This window comes from Brachyistius frenatus, unplaced genomic scaffold (genome assembly GCF_029030835.1).
Source record: "Brachyistius frenatus isolate BFR_SWC_R1_liver_20210118 unplaced genomic scaffold, ASM2903083v1 Contig_149, whole genome shotgun sequence".
Taxonomy (NCBI): domain Eukaryota; kingdom Metazoa; phylum Chordata; class Actinopteri; family Embiotocidae; genus Brachyistius; species Brachyistius frenatus.
In genome coordinates, this window is record NW_027210748.1 from 246,935 (window position 1) to 266,540 (window position 19,606).

At 40.7% G+C, this 19,606-nt stretch overlaps 1 protein-coding gene across 1 annotated transcript; it reads right to left on the reverse strand.

Moving 5' to 3' along the window:
- Positions 1–1,539: 1,539 nt before the first annotated feature.
- On the reverse strand, positions 1,540–18,990 carry dpydb (dihydropyrimidine dehydrogenase b). Its single transcript, XM_069715886.1, has 25 exons — positions 18,866–18,990; positions 15,623–15,733; positions 15,349–15,431; positions 14,750–14,837; positions 14,280–14,441; positions 11,895–12,091; positions 11,570–11,651; positions 11,355–11,442; positions 10,823–10,930; positions 10,371–10,540; positions 8,827–9,037; positions 8,083–8,267; positions 7,459–7,674; positions 7,093–7,257; positions 6,132–6,200; positions 5,943–6,026; positions 5,167–5,287; positions 4,920–5,039; positions 4,541–4,683; positions 4,073–4,127; positions 3,862–3,983; positions 3,537–3,686; positions 3,264–3,326; positions 2,405–2,482; positions 1,540–2,297 (listed from the first exon to the last, which is right to left on the reverse strand). Exons 1-25 carry the CDS (start codon positions 18,893–18,895, stop codon positions 2,133–2,135), a joined length of 3,066 nt encoding a protein of 1,021 aa, XP_069571987.1. The 5' UTR covers positions 18,896–18,990; the 3' UTR covers positions 1,540–2,132.
- Between the last annotated feature and the right edge of the window lie 616 nt (positions 18,991–19,606).

The window sequence follows — 19,606 nt, forward strand, 5'->3', positions numbered from 1 at the left end:
TCCTGCAATAAACTAGTACAAGCTCCAAAGTTTCTGATGCCTTACAATGATCATAAAACCCGGTGGGATAATCTCCTAAAAAGTGTACAGATCAGATTATCTGGTCATGATTGTCTCCTCTTTTCTATTTCCTTCCCTCCTTCTCACCAACGACCAACTTTATTTTGAAACATTTGCTAAATTTTAATTAAAATCTTTGATGCCCGTGTCTGTGTTCATGTCTAGAAAGTTGTAAATTTGGGTTTATATTGACTCTCATTTCAGATTATTTTGACTGACCGAACAATTAATCCATCAAACAAAACATAATCAGCAAATAAAATGTATCATCAATTACAACCCAACACAAAGCAGTTCAAAGCTTGTGTTAGCCTAGGATGCTCACACATTAATGCATAAGGAACAGTTGTCTGCCTTTGCCAACCAGTCGAGTTGCAGTTTATATCCGTGTCTGTCCAGACTCATATGATTATATGTAGTGAAGACTTCGAAGGAATTCTGACATGCCTGGAGAATAAAGCTGACTGAGAGCAGACAATGCCTTAAAATATAGATGCTGCAGGATGAAAACCGCTGTCCGAGACAGATATTTGTGATCAGCGGTGTGTGAGGCAGGCAGACAAACTTACGTCCTTATTCTTACTTTGATGAAAAACTCAGAAAATTAACCAAAAAGTTAAATTAGTGCATTTGTAGACACAAGTAATAAAATGTGGGTGAATTGAAATCTTGACATGGAATGACTGAAGTTGCACGTGTTGTGTCTCATTCTCCTGCAACACTCGCTCTTCACTTGGCTTGTAATAAACAGTATTTGGAGCTACTTTCTAATCTTTTACAGCACTTCTCAGAGAATTAATTAGTGACTTTGCAGATTCAGATTTTTGTATGATGCAACAATACAGTTGTGTTTTGTTGTGTATTTCTGCAACGTACCTAGTCCCTTTACCTGTCAGACAGATGTAGCGGACTGCAAATATAAAGTAGCAGTATTAAGTAATGATGCGTAAAGCTATTGAACAGGTGTACTGGAGGGATAATAGCAGGCCGAGGCTACCGAGTCTCCCTCCAGGATGCACGGTGCTCCTCTCCTCACTCTCTCTGTCACTCTCTATGCATTTACATTCCATCTCATTAAATTCATGCTTTCTCTCTACAATAATTTTTGCTTATTGTTTGTTGCCTTTCCATACAGCTCCCCTCACTCACATAGTTTCTGTGCTTTCTTTTGCAGATTCTCCTGTCCTCTCTGCTCTGTGATTACAGGCCCCACCAACACTGGATCGCTATGCTGCTCTTTTCTCTCTCTGCTCTCCTCTCACCCCAACTGCTGCCCACCTCTGGGTATGGTACTGTTAGAGGTTTTTCTTCCTGTTATAGGGGAGTTTTTTCCTCTCAACTGCTCATGTGTGAACTGTTGAATTGTTGGGTTCCTCTGTATAATGTTGTAAAGTTCTCTTGTAAGGACTTCACCATGTTCAGCACTTTGTGTTGTGATTTGGCGCCGTATAAATAATGCTGAATTGAATAATACAATAATTTGTTACATTTTGCATGATGATTTACTTTTAATACCCGACATACATTTTGCTGGTAATACTTCCATTGGGATGCAAGTAGTTTTTAGTGAAGACATGTCCTGCTCCTGTTTGTGTGTTTACACCACGGGACTCCTGTTAGTTTGAGCTCCGGTGTACAGATGGTGTGCTGCATCAGAAAGGCTTTATATAAATCATCAACCATAGCAGGGTTACATTTCCTTTTACATGAATAGATTTAAATGACAGAAAATGTCCTTTTGATTTAAAATAATGTTTACAAGGAGATAACAACAAAACCAAATCCACATTCACCAACTAAATTTAAATCAGAGTGAAATTACTGACAGATTACACTATTACTGTGAGGTTGTCTGCCTCTTTCTCCACAACTATTTCAAATCAAAATTATATTTCCCATTAATCCACCACGCCACCCATACTTCTCTATTAAGAAGCCAAAATGTTGGATGTAAATGTTTGATCACTTTTGCATTGTTGCGACACAATGTTCACAGCAGTCGACCGAACCACACTTCACAATATCTGATCTCCATTATTAAGTAAGTAGAACGCTTTGGTGGGTCTTTCATTTTAGCAGACAGGACTGATGGGTACACCCCTCTTGGGTTCATAGGGCGTTGTCCTGGTAACCATGTTGATGCAGTCAATGATTGGACAGACGCTGAGGCACAGAGTGCAGCCTGTACAGCTGTCGGTCACGAAGGGAAGGTGGGTTTCTGGGTTGAACGTTATAGCCTGGAGGGATGGTGAGAGACTCAGTTTACAGGACTGAGACGGATCAACCTGAAAGACCCGTTTTTAAAATCAGTGCTGGAGTAAAGACATAATTATAATAGACATACCTGGTATCCAGAGTCATTGCAGGTCATGTAACATTTACCACAGTTGATACACATCTCTTCATCTATCAGAGCCTGGACCTGTGAACACAGAAGATATACATTTTCTGTTAAAAGTAATTATTGATGATCTTTTATAGGAATAAACATATGTTTTACTACTTTTTGCTTCAACAAAAATGACTGTAAGCCCACACATTCTTATGCAATTAATATGAGAAGAAAACCTGCAGTCAAGAATGTCACCAATTCACCCACGTGACAAATGCAGTTCCTCTGAGGCAACTCTCGTTCATAGCTTCATGCATGTATCATGCCCCAAAGTCACTTCATTTTGGATTGATATTTTCAACCGTATCTCAGAAATGATTAATAAACTAATGGAACCAGAACCTTTATTAATTATTCTCAAGGTGTTTGCAGCATCAAGAAAACTCACTAGTGCCCAACAAAAATGTATTTCTCGCTGTCTGAATGTGGGAACGACTTAGACTCACATGAAGACTTTCTTCACATCTGATATATCCGTTATGTGTACACAGGTTATTCCTGTTGTAGCACCTATTTTGCTTCTGTTAAGATAAATAATGCAAGATTTCAGTTCTACTTTTTGGCTGTTGCTGCTTTTTGTTTGTTTGTTTTCATTTTTTTTGCATATAAATGAAAATGAGCGCTGTGAATGTTATTCTATTTGTATTTGGTTCTCTGGCTCAATAAAACACATTTGAAAAATAAGAATGTCACAAATAGCGATTGCTCCTGAGATCTTTGGCCCTTTATTAATTCATCTCACTTCAAATGTTATAATGCTATAATCCTCAGAAAACACTCTGACTACAATATGTGAGTGAACAGCATGTACCTGCTCCATGTTGTCCAGTTCCTGGTACGCTCCGATGTAGCGCAGCGCTCTGCCTATCACATCCTGTGAACACAACACGTCGCCACACACATGGAGCACAAAACAGAGCTGAATGCATCACAGGAAGTAGTGAGTGTGTGTACTGTGTGTGTGTGTGTGTGTGTGTGTGTGTGTGTGTGTGTGTGTGTGTGTGTGTGTGTGTGTGTGTGTGTGTGTGTGTGTGTGTGTGTGTGTGTGTGTGTGTGTGTGTGTGTGTGTGTGTGTGTGTCACACCTTGACAGCAGGAACGGGTTTCTTGTTCGTGCTGACTCGGCTGATGTTGTTTTCCACCACATCGTTTTCACCACCGTCTCTGAGTTGTTTCTTGTACTTCGCGAGAGCTTCTGTCTTCTGCTGGAGATATGGACCGAAGCTAGGGAGGCTCTACGCACACGCACACGCAATGGAAAACATTGGTTAACCACTTAACTAAATGATTGTGCCAGTGTTTTCAGTAAGAGTAGAAGAGTGATGAAACAGTTCACTCCAGTTTCCTTCTGCTAATAACAGAAGCCACAATAACTGCAGTCACAGCTTTCCTGGTTTTTAATAACTGTACCTGTCCGACCAGGTCCTCCAGCCTGGGAATTGGTTTTCCTCTCTGATGTCTCTCTGTCGGAGGAGACTGACCGTCCCAGTCCTGCAGCTCCAGGCTCTTCAGGTACAACAAAGCCTTCAGACCTGAACACAAACGTAATTACACCGTGATGGTATAATCATATAATTCAAACATCTCAGCAGGACAAAATAAGGAAAGCAGAGTTACATACCCACACAGTAATCCTCAATCACTGTGAAGTCCTGGTTCTGAACAGCGCTGCAGACCTGTGGTGATCAGACACAATGAGACAGACAGGTCTTTAATGTTAATTCTGAGGCACCCACAAATACAGATGCTTTTCAGTCATAATTATGGCTTCGATCCAAAAGACACAGGAATTACATTTGACTTAATTACAAATATTACTAATATTTAACAGCTTTTATTTAGTTAAAAATGACTCAGGTGTAGGAAACTGTTTACAACCTCAGTTTCTATGATTCAACTTAATTATTATCCAGAGGAAATGGTTTGCTTTGGTTTGCATGAGATCAAGTGCAGCGGGACAGTCTCCATCACATTAACACATTCAGTCGATCAGGATTTTAAAGAGTTTCTTTTAGATTTACAAAGATGTGGTCATGAATTTTATAATTTATTTTAACAACAAAACCAGTAACAGTAACTGTGTTATCACCTGTAAAACTGAAGCCCCGGCATGAAGAAACTGAAGTCCAGTCTCTGCAGAGTCGATTCCTCCAGTGGCCAGAACAGGAAAACCAGGAATGGCTTTGCCGATGGCTGAAACTGCTCTGAGAGCGATGGGTCTGATGGCATTACCTGCACACATTATCAATAAGTAAATGCATCCTTTCTTTTCTTGTAACTTTACACTTCAACTCTACAATACTTCACAAGGACATATTGCATTACTACGGTTTATCTGACAGCTGCAGTTACACTTTAGCAAATTTAGACTTTTACATACAAAATATATGCAAAGCTTATAAAATATAGTACTTCAATATTGACAAAAATAGCCAAGCACCTGTCGTGTTTGTGAAGTATAGACCTACCAGAAACCCCTCCATACGTGGTGCGTTTTCCCATCCCAACACTCGGCCAGGGAGAGCCGTCGGCCTTCAGTCCCATCATGCCTGAGACGGTGTTGGTGGCCGTGACTCCATCTGCTCTGCCTGCAGCACAACACAACAATTACAAACACAAACTGATAAACATTCATGGCATTGACAATCTTAAATGATTTGTATTAAGCAATGTAAAATGATAAAACAGTATGAGGAAGAAACGAAGTGTGGCTACCTTCGTGGGAGGCCTTGGCGATGTCGACAATATTGGTAACATTTGGTGTCAGTTTGGCAAAGAAAGGAATGGAAACGGCTGCACGCACCCAGCGACAGATGTTACGCACCAACACAGGGTCCTAATGACACAACAAATACACAAACAGTTAAACTTTTCAAACGGTTGTTGGTTGTTACATGAAGTTTCAGTTGTGCGTTTGGTAAATGTGTGCTGTATCAAAATCATTTATAATATTTGTTCTTTTGCCTAGCTCCGCCCACATACTGCTCGCTGCTTTAGTTTTTCCTGTTATTAAAGTCTGGAACCCCTGTTCACATGAAGGTTCGTCCAGCCCCCATGAGGGCTGTAAGCGTGATGGTGGTGAGGTCATTCACTTTGAAAAATTTGTTCCAACAATGGCTGCGATGGTGGAGCTGGATTAAGCATTATTAACAGTTTTTTCAATTTTAGCAAATATCGAGGAATTGAAGCCAAAGCAAGAACAATGCCAAACTCTTTTCTTGTTTTTTAAAGTACGCAGTTGTCATCATGTCGTTGCACTCTGCTCACATTGGGGCTCAGAGCACAACATATGTAATATGGTGGTCAATGCTGATTGTTTAAAAGCTGCTTCAATACTTTCAAAATTAATCTGAGGTCTACACCCAGAAGGATGCAACCCATATTTTCATGCAGTGAATTTGTGTCTGATGAAAACAGGCTACAAGAAAGCGGCTTATGTGCAACTAATTAAAAAAGAGTTATCCGTAAAAGACTTTCAGTTGTTTGTGTACCTGTCCACAGGCCAGTCCCATGCCTCTCTCTCCCATCCCATGAGGACAAGACAGGTTCAACTCCAATGCATCCGCTCCTGATGCCTGAACACACACATTTATATCATTATGTAATAATTACACCATCGTTATACTGTGTAGATTCAGTAAGTTTTCATGGTTAATCTACAGGCATGTGTTTTTTCTCACCTCGGCCATCTTGGCCAGTTCTGTCCAGTCTTCCTTGTTGTAACTACACATTATACTAGAAATCACCACCTGAAGGACAGACAGGGAAACTTTGCATTTCAAACATACTGGTTCATTCTTCCATCCATCACATGACATTCTAGACACAATGACAACATTAAGACCTGCGTGATGATGCATCTCATTACGGAGGTATAGACAGACAAAACTAACTGTTAGTGTTTGTAGTGGAGACTGCACATCTAACCCCCAAACAAACAGTCCAAAAAGCTTTTATTACGCTCAGAAGAGTTTGTGTGGTGATTAATAATCATCATTACTAAAAACAAAACACAAAGAGACCCTGGAGCAACATATAGATGACCTAAAAAATAAAAAAAAACATGAAATCAAATTAAAATATAACAGAAAACATAAATTATATAAAAAGGAAATAAAGGCAAATATGACAAATCAAATAAAAACCAAGAAGATTTGAATAAAAAAAGTGTCAAAAAATCATATGAATAAAGGATGTGACGTGAACTGATGTGACCTGACGTGACCTGAAGTGACCTGATGTGACCTGACGTGACCTGACGTGACCTGAAGTGACCTGATGTGACCTGACGTGACCTGACGTGACCTGAAGTGATCTGATGTGACCTGACGTGACCTGAAGTGATCTGATGTGACCTGACGTGACCTGAAGTGACATGGCGTGACATGGCGTGACCTGACCTGACCTGATGTGACGTGGCGTGACCTGACGTGACCTGATGTGACGTAGCGTGACCTGACGTGACCTGACGTGACCTGATGTGACGTAGCGTGACCTGACGTGACCTGACGTGACCTGATGTGACGTAGCGTGACCTGACGTGACCTGACGTGACCTGATGTGACGTAGCGTGACCTGACGTGACCTGACGTGACCTGATGTGACGTAGCGTGACCTGACGTGACCTGACGTGACACTTACATTGTCGGGGAAGTCCCTCTTCAGTTCGGCGACTGACTGACACCAGTAGGCTGCTGTCTTCTCACTGATGAGCTCAATGTTGAGGAAGGAGCCCTGACCCGGTCCATACACATGACCTGAGGTGGTACCACGCACAATACGAGGAGACACGTTGGTAACCAGGTCCTGCACAGACACATTTATAGAAGTCATTCAGGTGGTCACCTTTATTTTCAGGGTTTACTCAGGTGAAATCTATCAGAACCTAAAGAGCTCATATTTTTACTGCACTTTCTTTAAATCACAGAGGTTTTTGTAAAATGCACTTTTAAATACAGAAACGCCATATTTTTGCAGAGTGTGTGACTCTGTGTGTTTGCCTGGTACCTTATCCAGCCCGAACGTCTTGGTCAGAGCGAAGCCCCATCCCTGCTCAAAGGCTCTCCTGATCATGGCTGTGCTGGTGGTGGGGGGAGCAGAGGCCAGGCCAAATGGGTTCGGAAACTTGATTCCACAAACCTCAACGCTGATGTCCACCTGATCTATAGCGCTGTAGAACAGCGGCAGCTTCGGAGCCAGGTCCACCGTCTGTCCATGCAGGGACTACAAAAGGAAGGGAGACGGGACTCGTGTTTAATTACATCACTAATGTCACATTTAATGGAGTCATGCCTGACTTTTAACACATCATGATCCACTTGTGGATCTGAGTCTTTCTCCCATTATTAGTTAATGTGTTGGTACTCAGAGTAAATATCAGTCTGTTCATGGCGTGATGCATTCGACATCAAGGCTCTGAACATTTCATTACATTCATGAATGTTTTGGCAGAAAAATCCAACAAGAAGCAAATATGATGAAGTTTGTAGGAGTAAATATGAGAATGAAGGATTTTCAGGTGATTGCCTTAAGAATGAAGTGTTGAATGAACACTGAACCAGATCAGTTCAGAGCTCTGGATTTGAATAATCCAGTGGATGTGTAGATAAGAGGTTTAGATTTCAGATTTACCTGAACGTATCTGTGAAGATGCCACGAGGCCTGTTTGCCGTCATTCACCGACTCCACCGTGGTGTTTGCCAAACCTGCGATGTCTCCGCCTGCGAACACCCAGGGCTCACTGGTCTGCATCGTGTCCGTGTTCACATCGGGTGTACCCCAGCGGTTCAGCTTCACAGGAGCCATGGCTTCAGTCACTACACACACACACACACACACACACACACACACACACACACACACACACACACACACACACACACACACACACACACACACACACACACACACACACACACACACACACACACACACACACAAATAAGGTTAACGTATAAAAACATGTCATTGTCCTATTCATGTCTGCATTCAGCAACAATATCGATCTGTAAAAACATCTACGAACCTGAAAAGGTTGAAGATTCAATTTTGTTGTGATTTCAAATATACATTAAACATTACTTCATACTTCAGAATTCGTAGCAAGCTGTCTAGATAACAAAATACCCAATTTTTCTATTGGCATTGTAAAAAAATCATAATAGAATGTAAATCATGCAAAGTAAAATATACTAAAATTAGAAAATAAGAAAAAAAAAAACAATCAAAAATGAACAACAACAAAAACAAAGACACAGCTCTCAAAGTTTTACAAACAATTCTTGGTTCTTTTTTTTTTTTTTTCATATCTTTCTTTTAGTTGAGGGCAAAGAAAAAAAGTCTGTCAGTGTGTTACTTAGCTGACTGCTTTATTACCTTGCGGCTCGCTCAGCATGGAACCAAAAGCACTGATGATGTAATCAGCCTTTAACCTGACGATTTGCTCCTCATCTTCCAGCCAATCACCGTCCTCTGTCTGCTCGGTGCGACAGAATTGTAACCCGGCAATCCGCCCGTTCTTCATGATGACCTCACGAGGGGACAGGAAGGGCAGGAACTCGCACTGCTCCTCTTTCGCCAACTCCATCTGACGGAACAAAAAAACAGAAAGGTGAAACGCTGGTCTACTTGTGGTTCCTAGAGTTTCCAGAAGTAGAATGGGAGGTGGAGCTTCAGTGTTCAGGCTCCTCCCCTGTGGAACCAGCTCCCAGTTTGTGTTGGAGGGGCAGAAACCCTCTCTAGCTTTAAGATTAGACTCAAAACGTTCCTTTTTGATAAAGCCTATATTTAGGGCTGGCTCGGGTAGACCTGAACCAACCCTTAGTTATGCTGTTATAGACCGAGGCTGCTGGAGGACCTCGTTACATGCTGAGCTTCTTTTCTTTCCTCTGTTGGAGGTTTTTCTCCCTTAAAGAGGAGTTTTTTCCCTCCTAGCTTATGTGGGAATTGTTGAATTGTTGGGTTTCTCTGTATAATGTTGTAAAGTTCTGCTGTAAAGACTTTAATGTGTTAAGTGCCATTAAATAACCTATGTTGTGATTTGGCGCGATATAAATAACATGTAATTTAATTTAATTGAAAACTTGATTTTAGTGCATTAAACGTTGAACTAATAAAAAAAAATAAATCTGCCTATTTTATATTATTGGCAGCAAACATTCAAAAGATCATTCTTCAGCTCCATCATCCAGACGTGAGCTGGTGCCATGTGGAAGATGACGTGTTCTTGTTTGGGCTCCTTTATCGTGACCCCCGTACTAACATATCTCTGACGCCTTTGTTAATTCTGCACTGCAAATGTGGACACATTTCTGTCAACACTTTAAATTTTAGAATTCCTTTTTTTTTCTGCTATTTTTAATAATAATTTATTCTTACCTCTAAAGTTAAATGTTGGGCAGTGGAATAGAGGGGGGGAGGCTAAAATATTTTTGTGATTTCTATATTGATGACACCTTTACTTTGACACCCGGCTAAATTTAACCTGATTAAAACTAGTCTGCTCTGCACAAACCCGGCTGAGTTCTAGTCTACGTTTCTGGCTCCCTTTGCTGGAATAATTTCTAAAATCATTGGGGTGGAAGTGTTATGTAATATAGGGGTGGAGGATTTTTGGAGTGCTTTGATTGTACAGTAGACTTTACTTTGAGGCAGTAAAACATGATTGCACTAGTTTTTGTGCTTACGGTCTATTACTTCTTTGTAAGTCCCCTTTACCCCTCTAAAAGATTTTATTTGAATTTAGTATTTTTATCTTGTGGTATTATTGTCATCAATGTTTTTTAAATAGTTTATTTATTTTGCATCGGCAAATGTTGAGGGTAAAACAAAACAAAAAAACAACTAAAAAAAGATGTCCTGATCCATTCATGCATCTGTCTTCATCCTGCCTGTGTTCATACACCTGCCCACCATCATACCTCCTCAGGAACAGCTCTGATGTTGGTGAATCCCTTCCTGAAGCACACGTACACTCTCTTGGCACCACAGCGGAGAGCTGAGGTGGCACAGTCGAACGCGGTGTCACCGGCCCCCAGAACTATCACGACTCCCCGTAACTCTGGCAGCGAAGAGCGACACTGACACATGCCTGGACAGAGTGACACAGACACCGGGATGTCACATTGGATCTGAATAAGTAATGATTTACATACGAAACTTCTCACTACTGAAACATTTTTTGTATTTGAACTGCAGGACAAACAAAGACGATTTGGATATTTCCAAATGCTCCCTCTTTTTAGAGAAATTTGGTGGGATTCACCTTGTAGATGAAAACTGGAAACTTGAATTCATAAGCAAGATGCTAATAAACTGCATTATCAACCCTCCTCCCTTCCCCCTTCCTTAATAGTGATTTATCCTTCAGTACCCTTCTTGCTGGCAGAGGCCACTATGGGCAGGAAGTCCTTGGAAGTATAGAAGCCTTGTTCCACAGTCAAACCCTGGAAGATTTTAGCTCTGTTGGCCTGAGGGAGACCTGGAGTCTCACACACACACACACACACACACACACACACACACACACACACACACACACACACACACACACACACACACACACACACACACACACACACACACACACACACACGATTGGGGGAAACAAAAGGGCATTAAAAATGTATTTGATTATTGATGTAATTCAAACATTATTCAAACCATTAGAACTTTATAAAAATGAATATACTGCACATGTATTTAAAAACTGAAGGCTCACACACATTTACTATATGAAACCATGCTCGCATTATAACAAGAAAAGGAGACATATAACACATGGTATAAAGTATATTATAAAATATTGTATAAAGTAAACAGTATGTCTAGGACTGTTAAAAATGAAATCAAAGGTGTTAAACTAAACTGAATCAACTTTTTAACACTTGAAAATTGAACCTCACCGATCCCAATGAAGATGACCTTAAACCCCGCCTCCTTCAGGGACGTCAGAGTCATTCCATTAACACCTAAACCCTTGTCACACACCACCTGCACACACCACACACACACTGTAATAGAACTGTGCATCATGTATTACAGTGTTTAACATTGTGGACACTACTCACACTATTTAAAAAATGTGTGTGACTGTGTGATAAGAAGCTAAAGTTAATACCTTGACTCCCAGGTCCTTCATCAGGCCGATTTCAAACTGGACAACCTCATAAGGAAGTCGGAACTGAGGGATTTCTGCTGTGCTGCATGAAGGAAAGTAGATTTGTTTTTTCTTCCCTTCTTCCTTCTTTGACTTTGCCTCATAAATCTCTGCTCCAGACATCTTGATTTTCTACTATGCAAATTCATTTCGGACCATGATCCACCACTCTTTCATCAGTGCCAATGAATTTCTAAATAAAAGGGTTTCAATAATACAGCATACAATTTAATCAAATATAATTCACAATCTTTGACATCCCAGTATGATAATGAAGACAGGATACCTTAGCCCGCCGGTGTACTTCTGTTTCTCAAATATGGTAATATTGTCATATCCAAGACGGGCCAGGAAAGACGCACAACTGACTGACGCAGGGCCGCAGCCAATCAGAGCGATCGGGGTGTGGAAGGACTCTGGCATCTCATTGGCTGGTGGGAGTTCAGGATTCCTGATTTGAGCAATGCCCATTTTACTGAACACCTGAGGAGAAAAACACACACACACACACACACACACACACACACACACACACACACACACACACACACACACACACACACACACACACACACACACACACACACACACACACACACACACACAAAATACCACTTGCTGACAGCTTTAATGCTGAAGAAGTGCAATGTTGTTAAAAAAAAAATTGAAGTTGGCCTTCAGGTGTTCAGGTGATGTGGTCAAACTGGTAAATGTGAAAGGTTCAAAAATGAACTCGGGAAGAAATTCAGTAAACAGACTCGATAGTTAAATCTATCTGGAGTGTGCTAACATATGTGAACATTAGTCACCATTAGTTAAACTAATTTTCCACTGCTGGTACTGGCTCAGCTCTACTCTGCTCCCTTTTTCTAGGTTTCTATTGGGCAAAAGTTGTGGATAATACCCAGAACTACTGTTGGAATCCAAAACCTCCGTCGAGGCTCTGTGCGATCTGAGCTGAAACTCAAGTTGACTTAAAAACACTGCGGACCACTGATTGGGCAAACAGAATTATCACAGTCACTGTGTCACTGTGTGAGTGATTCGGGACATCCAGCACAAACCTGCAGCAGTTAACTAGCGAGCCACTAAAGTAGTAGCATTTTGTTTTTACTCACTGAACTACTCGATTAACGGTGACCTGCACGACCACGGCGGTCAGTTGAGCAGGTGCAGATGTTTGGTTCCTGATGAAAGAATCCAGCGACCGTATGTCGTGTTGAAGAGGACTTCACGATAGTTTAATGCGGTGTTGTAGCAAGTCGCTATAGCAATGGCACTGCATTAACACTATGAACCTTAGGCTAATTTCAGGGTGATTTCACTACCTTCGCATTTAAGCTCATATTTCGGTCTTTTTTGGGGCGAACCACTCATGCTATATCTCCCTTTTTTCAGGACAGTCTAGGCTAGCCAGATATCTCATTATTTACTTTGAAAATACCTGAAAAAAAGTCTTAAATGTTAGCCTTTATATCAGAGAAAAAAATAATGTTGTCTTATGAAATTATGTTTTTACGTGTCACCAGAACATATTGTCAGTAGAGATAACTTTTTATAGTTGTATGGAGGAGATTATCTAGAATCTGATAATATCTGAATCATGTTTGTGGGACACTGTATTACTCAGCAATTTGAAAAAAATATGTTCTTCGTGCCTGTTGGAAAATAAATGTCATGAATGACTCCGGGTGGCCAAACCAGGGACTCACACTCAGGACATACGGCCCTGTGATGTGTGCCAATAACTCGGCTGTAGTGTAGGCAAAGAAATACATTATAATTATTTCATTTTTTTCATACAAAGTGGGATGTAATGTCAGCCCTATCACCGGAAAGGGTGGGTTCTGCTGTTTATTTTAATATACAGAACATCGTGAAGCTATCGGGACTTTGGGAATTATTCAATCAAGAGCAGCAGGTGTGGAGATGGACGCACGTTTCATGCAGAATGTAACGACGATGCAACTTCAACTTTGATTATCTCTGAAACGCTTCGTCAAGCAGACGAGGCACCGAGTTTTCTGGAAAGCTCAAGTCTTTCAGTTTCAGAGGATATGTGTTACATCTGCGCAATTCAACCGAGAAGAAGAGGAGTGAGTTTCCATCATCAGGTTGTAAGGGTTAAGGGGGGGCTATCTGCAGTGGAATACAAAATGCAGAAATGTTCCTGGCACCAAAAGTGAGTAGAGTTGAGAGGAGGTTTGTTTGGCAGAGGAAAGGTGGCTCTGGTGGTCCTTCCAGACTAAGTAAGGCTGGATCAGAAAATAAAAATCAAATCTGGATGTGATTCACTCTCTTGCAACAGAATTAATGTGTTTTTTCTTCTTTCAAAAGTTACACAGTCTGACTTCATGTAAACTAAATAATTATTTCAATATTTTATCCAAGTTTTACTGTTATTCTAAGATAACCTATGAAGAATACACAGTTTTAAAGACAGTATATGATTCATTATATTGTGTGACATTTGTTATCTTTACATGATATTCAATATCTGTGCATGATAAGGCTATGAAAAAGTATTTTGGGCCCTCAAAAACATTTACTGAGAAGAATAAACACATACATTTGCGTATACATTAAATGATGTTGGCCGACCTAGAGCTACCTGCAACTCATTTTTTTATGGTAAATCAGTTTTTAACTGATATACAGATGACGTTCGTACCTCAGTAGCAAACTGCTGCAATCCTCCGATGTTGATGGGTCCTTCCTCTGAAGCACACAGATTGCAGCCTCCAACACACAGCTCGGACGTGGGACAGACCATACCACAGGTCAGGCCCAGGGGGTTGTCAGACAGGATGGCTCGTGCTGCTCCATAGTAGTTCTGTCACACACACACACACACACACACACACACACACACACACACACACACACACACACACACACACACACACACACACACACACACACACACACACACACACACACACACACACACAGACAGACAGACAGACAGACAGACAGACAGACAGACAGACAGACAGACAGACAAGCATTAATGAAAGGACCAATGTCATCGTCTATCACTCAAAATATTTATTTTCTCTTTGTTAACGCTGTTTTTCTTCAATTATTTTCAGTCATCCTCAGAGAGCTGTCCTTTTACAGTAGTGTGCGTTTTCATTTTACCTTACTGGCGATACTAGTAATAAATGTCTTGATGTCCAGGTTAGTCGGGCAGCTCTTCTGACAGGGAGCATCAGCACATTTTAGACACCTGAACACAGATTTTACAGTTTGTTTTGCAGTTGAACCAAGTTAGATGAAATATAATTGTAACAACAAATATCATGGCAGCAAGTGTGGAGTCAACACCCCCAACAATTTACCAAAATCAAAAGTATTCATATCGTCATATTAAGGACTAATGCAGCGAAGAAGTGATGATGCATTATTGAACATGAACATATTGTAAATTTATGTCACACTTTTGTCAGCACTTCATAGCAGTATCCAATAATATATGTCATGCCAAATCATTCAGTAGCTGTTGTCTGAATGTGCGACTAAAAAAATGTAGCAGTAACTTTCATTGCCCGCAGGAGGCAATGTCATCATGTTTTTATTTACAGGCCTGAAGAGCTCCACTGTTTTCTTCTTTTCTAACGGTGGTGAAGGTAAATGTGAAGAATCAGTCTGATAATGATTAAACTCTTCAGCCTGCTAAATGAGGTAGTCTGCAAAAAACAATAACAACAACAACAACACCAAAACCGCAAGTCGTTCACCTCAGTGCCTCTCGTAGAGCTCCTCGCTCACTCAGTGTTGTGTGTTTGATATCATCAAAGTTGTTCTCTAACTTCACGCAGGACTGAAAGAAAGTCAGGAGAAATCAGGAAGAGGAAGAGTGAAGAAGATGAATGGTGTAACAAGGACTGTCTGTGTGTGTGTGTGTGTGTGTGTGTGTGTGTGTGTGTGTGTGTGTGTGTGTGTGTGTGTGTGTGTGTGTGTGTGTGTGTGTGTGTGTGTGTGTGTGTGTGTGTGTGTGTGTGTGTGTCTTACATCACAGCCCCTCTCAGGGTTTCTCTTCCAGTGTTTCTTCTCTTTCTTCTTATTGGCTGTAGACATGATCTGAGCATGACTCTTCACCCTGGGATTAAGAGCCAGGATGCTCTGAAAAGAAAAAGGAGGTGCTTATGAATTAGCTGGGCTTAATAACTATGCCTAGTACTAAATGTGTGTACTTATAGAAGCCAATAACAGCTGTGGTTGCAATATTTTTTTAATTTTATTATCTTAAGATTCGTAGTGAATAATATCGTGTATCTTTCTTTGTGTTTTCTCACAACAAACACACATAACAGCAAAACAACTTTGTTATCTAGATGACACAAAAAACCCCATTGCAACTATTGTCTTCCACAGCTCCTCTTACAGTCTAGTCCATGTTATTATTAGTCTAGTTGTTTAGTTTCATGAATCATTGTAATAACTGCAAGGCAACTTACTACAATATTTTTTTTTGGCAAAATGAAACATTTTATTGAAAAATAAAACAGGAAAGGTTAGGTTTTATTGTCAACTGTTTGGAAGGATATGTTTATGGATTTTTTTTTCATGTGTATAAGATTGTGATTTTCACAATTCTTCATGTGTTGTACTTGCACACAAATGTGAAAACAAAACTGTAATAATATGGGTGTTAATGAAATGTTGTCTAAATTCTACTATTGTAGTTTTTACAAATTGCGTCCATCTACTAACCAAAAGTTTTCTGATCATAATGGATATTAATTTGTAGTGTTTTCTGTCTATCCGGCACACCGAGAGATTTGCTGGTAAAAACAGTAAACCTTCTAGGAAGTTTAGTTGTTGAGATGATTAGATAATGCTGCAGCTGCCAGGTGAATGCACTGAGGTTATATGACCTGTTGCATTAATAAATAATAGTAGAGATGAAGAAATTAAATAGTTCTATTCCAGCTGGAAATACTGATCAGTATTCTGTCCGAAGAGGCTGCTTAACGGTTCTTCAAGTTTTAATTCGGGTACAGAGAGAATAATTTTAAATCCTACCATAAAGGAGTACTACAGGCTGAATGGATGGATGGATTTGACTTTATTAATCCCACAGTGGGGAAATTTACTCGAAATGTTAGAAATTTAAGTGCATCAGTCTGACATGACCTCGAATATCTAGATGTGACTGGCACCTGCTTTAGCCAAAGTAGAGGTCTAATGGTCTGACCAGTCAACAGATATAAAAAAAACTCACTGCAATTGTTAGTTCATTATATTTGCTCTTAAAATAACAACTATTTCTTGTAGGACAATGTACTATCAGATTTATTTATACCTGTAGCTCACGTGGGGGGACAGATCAGAACTTCACACACTGTAAATCTCCTTCATGGTTTTAATGAGGACAATTGAAGCTGTTGCCTCATCTCGACACGTGCACACCGACAACTCTTCACTTATCTACAGCTTGTACAACATGGCGTGTTACATAAGACCATGAGGCTACATAACGTGGCCTTTTACCTTTAAAGGCTTGATGCTGCAACGTGTTACACTGGCAGAATGACATGTTATTTAAGGAAGGCTTGCATCGACTGTCTGTCCCCAGAAACAGGAATGATGACAGTGAGTTTGTATGTCCTGATGTATATCTCAGAGAATATCAACTCTATCGGCTTTTAAAGTTACTGTCAGCAAGATGTTCATGTTAAAATGTGCTCATCTTCAAAGCATCTTATCCCAACTAATTAACAGAGAACCACAAAGGTCCAATGAGACCTTGTTTGGAGCAGGACATAAATATTTTATTTACTTTTGATAACTGATATTTGATGATAAGTCCACTCTTACTGCACTCGATTGATGGTATCAGTTTGGTCCCTGGAGGAGACGATTGTCCACTAATCATGTCCAAGCTTCTGCCTCTCTTGACATTTGACAGTCCAGGTTGTCAGGGTTCTGCATGTCCTGACACCTGCATATACTGCACCAGTGAACTTTTACAACACTCAGGTATGTGGATCGGGGACTGCTGTTCCTAACTGCAGGTTTGAAACTAAAGGTGACAGAGCTTTTAGGTTTGAACCTGGAGTGAGGTGCAACAACCCCTGATAAAGCTAACGGAGCTTTTGAAGCAACTGCTCTCACTCGCTGGAACTTTCCGTCTCTCTGTTTTTATTTTCTGTTGTTCGGTTTATTTTAAGCTTGTTTTATAGTGAAGCACCATGTGACCTTTAAAAGGTGCCGTAGAAGTAGAATCTAGCTCCCTTGTCCAGTTGATATGCTGTAAGGCATGGGACACATCTGTGTGCAATGTGCAGGAACTATATATATCAAATCCTTTGAGTAATGCGCTGCTATTTATTTCAACATATTTCAGCAGTGGTGTTTGGTAGTGCTTAAAGGGCAACTTCACCAATTTAAAATTACACTTCATGAAGGTGGGCGACACACATGGGGCAGACAAGCCTGAGGCAGCAGAGGCTGAGATATCTTTTGATCTATTCACTTCAGAAAGTTTCCTCCAGGAACACAGAAAATCTGGTATAACGGTTTCACAGACTGAGTAGTGCTCCTTTAATGAGAAACTGATGTGTTAAATTATTGGAATTCCCCTTAAAAAGCTACTCCTTTAAATCCTCTTGGAAACTGTGATGAGTCTTCAGGTCTTTGGGGTTTCTTGAGGTGAAGGTAACGACTCTGCTGCTCTATGATCACAGAGGTGAGACTTGATTGTGGATATTTTCTCTCTTTGCCGTTACACTGACCTAATTAAAAGATCAGAGGCATTTCATCGGTCTAACACTGGCACAGTCATGTGAAGCGGCCTCATGTGAGGCCTGAGATTTGTGTCCTGTCTACGATGGAGGAGGCTAATCCCCAAATCTGAAGTTGTGCTCATGAGAACTGTGGACCCATTTAAAGTGAATGTACTCCACAGGGTTTTCTTTCCCACAGATTTAGACTCTGTAACACTGTTGAGTACCAACAAAAAAACAAAAGAGATACTTTCCCACCAAATAGGATCACAGTCTCATAAAGCGTTGATGAGTATGATAAAGTATTCATTCAGAAAATGTGTTTAACCCCAACATCACTTACACCATTGCTGATATGTTTTACTGAGATGTACAGTGTCAATCTATAGTATCAATATTAATACATAAATACATGTTTTGAGGGGAGTTTCCCATCAGAAAAGGTTGTTTGCGTGCGACTGAAGAGTAGTAAATATTGCTGAAAAAAGAGGTAAAACAACAAGCAGTTATACATAAAACAATTTACCTCAATGTCTGGAAGGTCTTTACTCAACATGATGCCTCCGAACAGCTTCAGCAATAAAAGCCTTCAAATCCTTTGTGAAGATTGTCTGTAGATCCCGGGTGGTTGTCTGAGGATTAGTGTTCAGGACTGCTCGGCTCCCTGATGGAAGGACCTGGAAGCTGACTGTCCTCATCAGGCCCACTCCTCTACCTAACAGACGTCCTCCTTTCTCCATTTAACCTGTTGATGAGGACAGACGGAGCTGTTATCACTCTCCGAGGATCAAAGTTCAGCAGAGCTGGCCAGTGAGCGACTCTCTGGGTGCATTTGAACTGTGGAGAAGTTAAACACTGACAAATGTAAACGGTCTGGTTCAAACTCCACTTCTTCCAGGGGAATGGAGGCCTGCATACTTTTATTTATTTTCATGTACATACAGTTAATGTGTTTTTAACTCCTTCCTTCCTCCCAGCTAACGTCAACATGGATTTGACCCTCGACACAAGGTTCGTAGTAAAATGATCTCGGTTGCTGCCTTTGACGGACAGCTCGCTCACTTTAACGCCGCCGAAGTGAGAAGACGCAGATGGTCGTTAGTTCTGCTCTTGGACCTTGTTCTTCCGTGAACTGACACCTCCGTACAAACACGACAACATCAAAGTAGCACATTTCTTGCTTGGCTGTCGTTAGCACGCTAACGTCATGTTCCTCTCAGTCCACAGTATCAAGGTTTACAGCGCAGCTAACATTTAGCACGTCTTC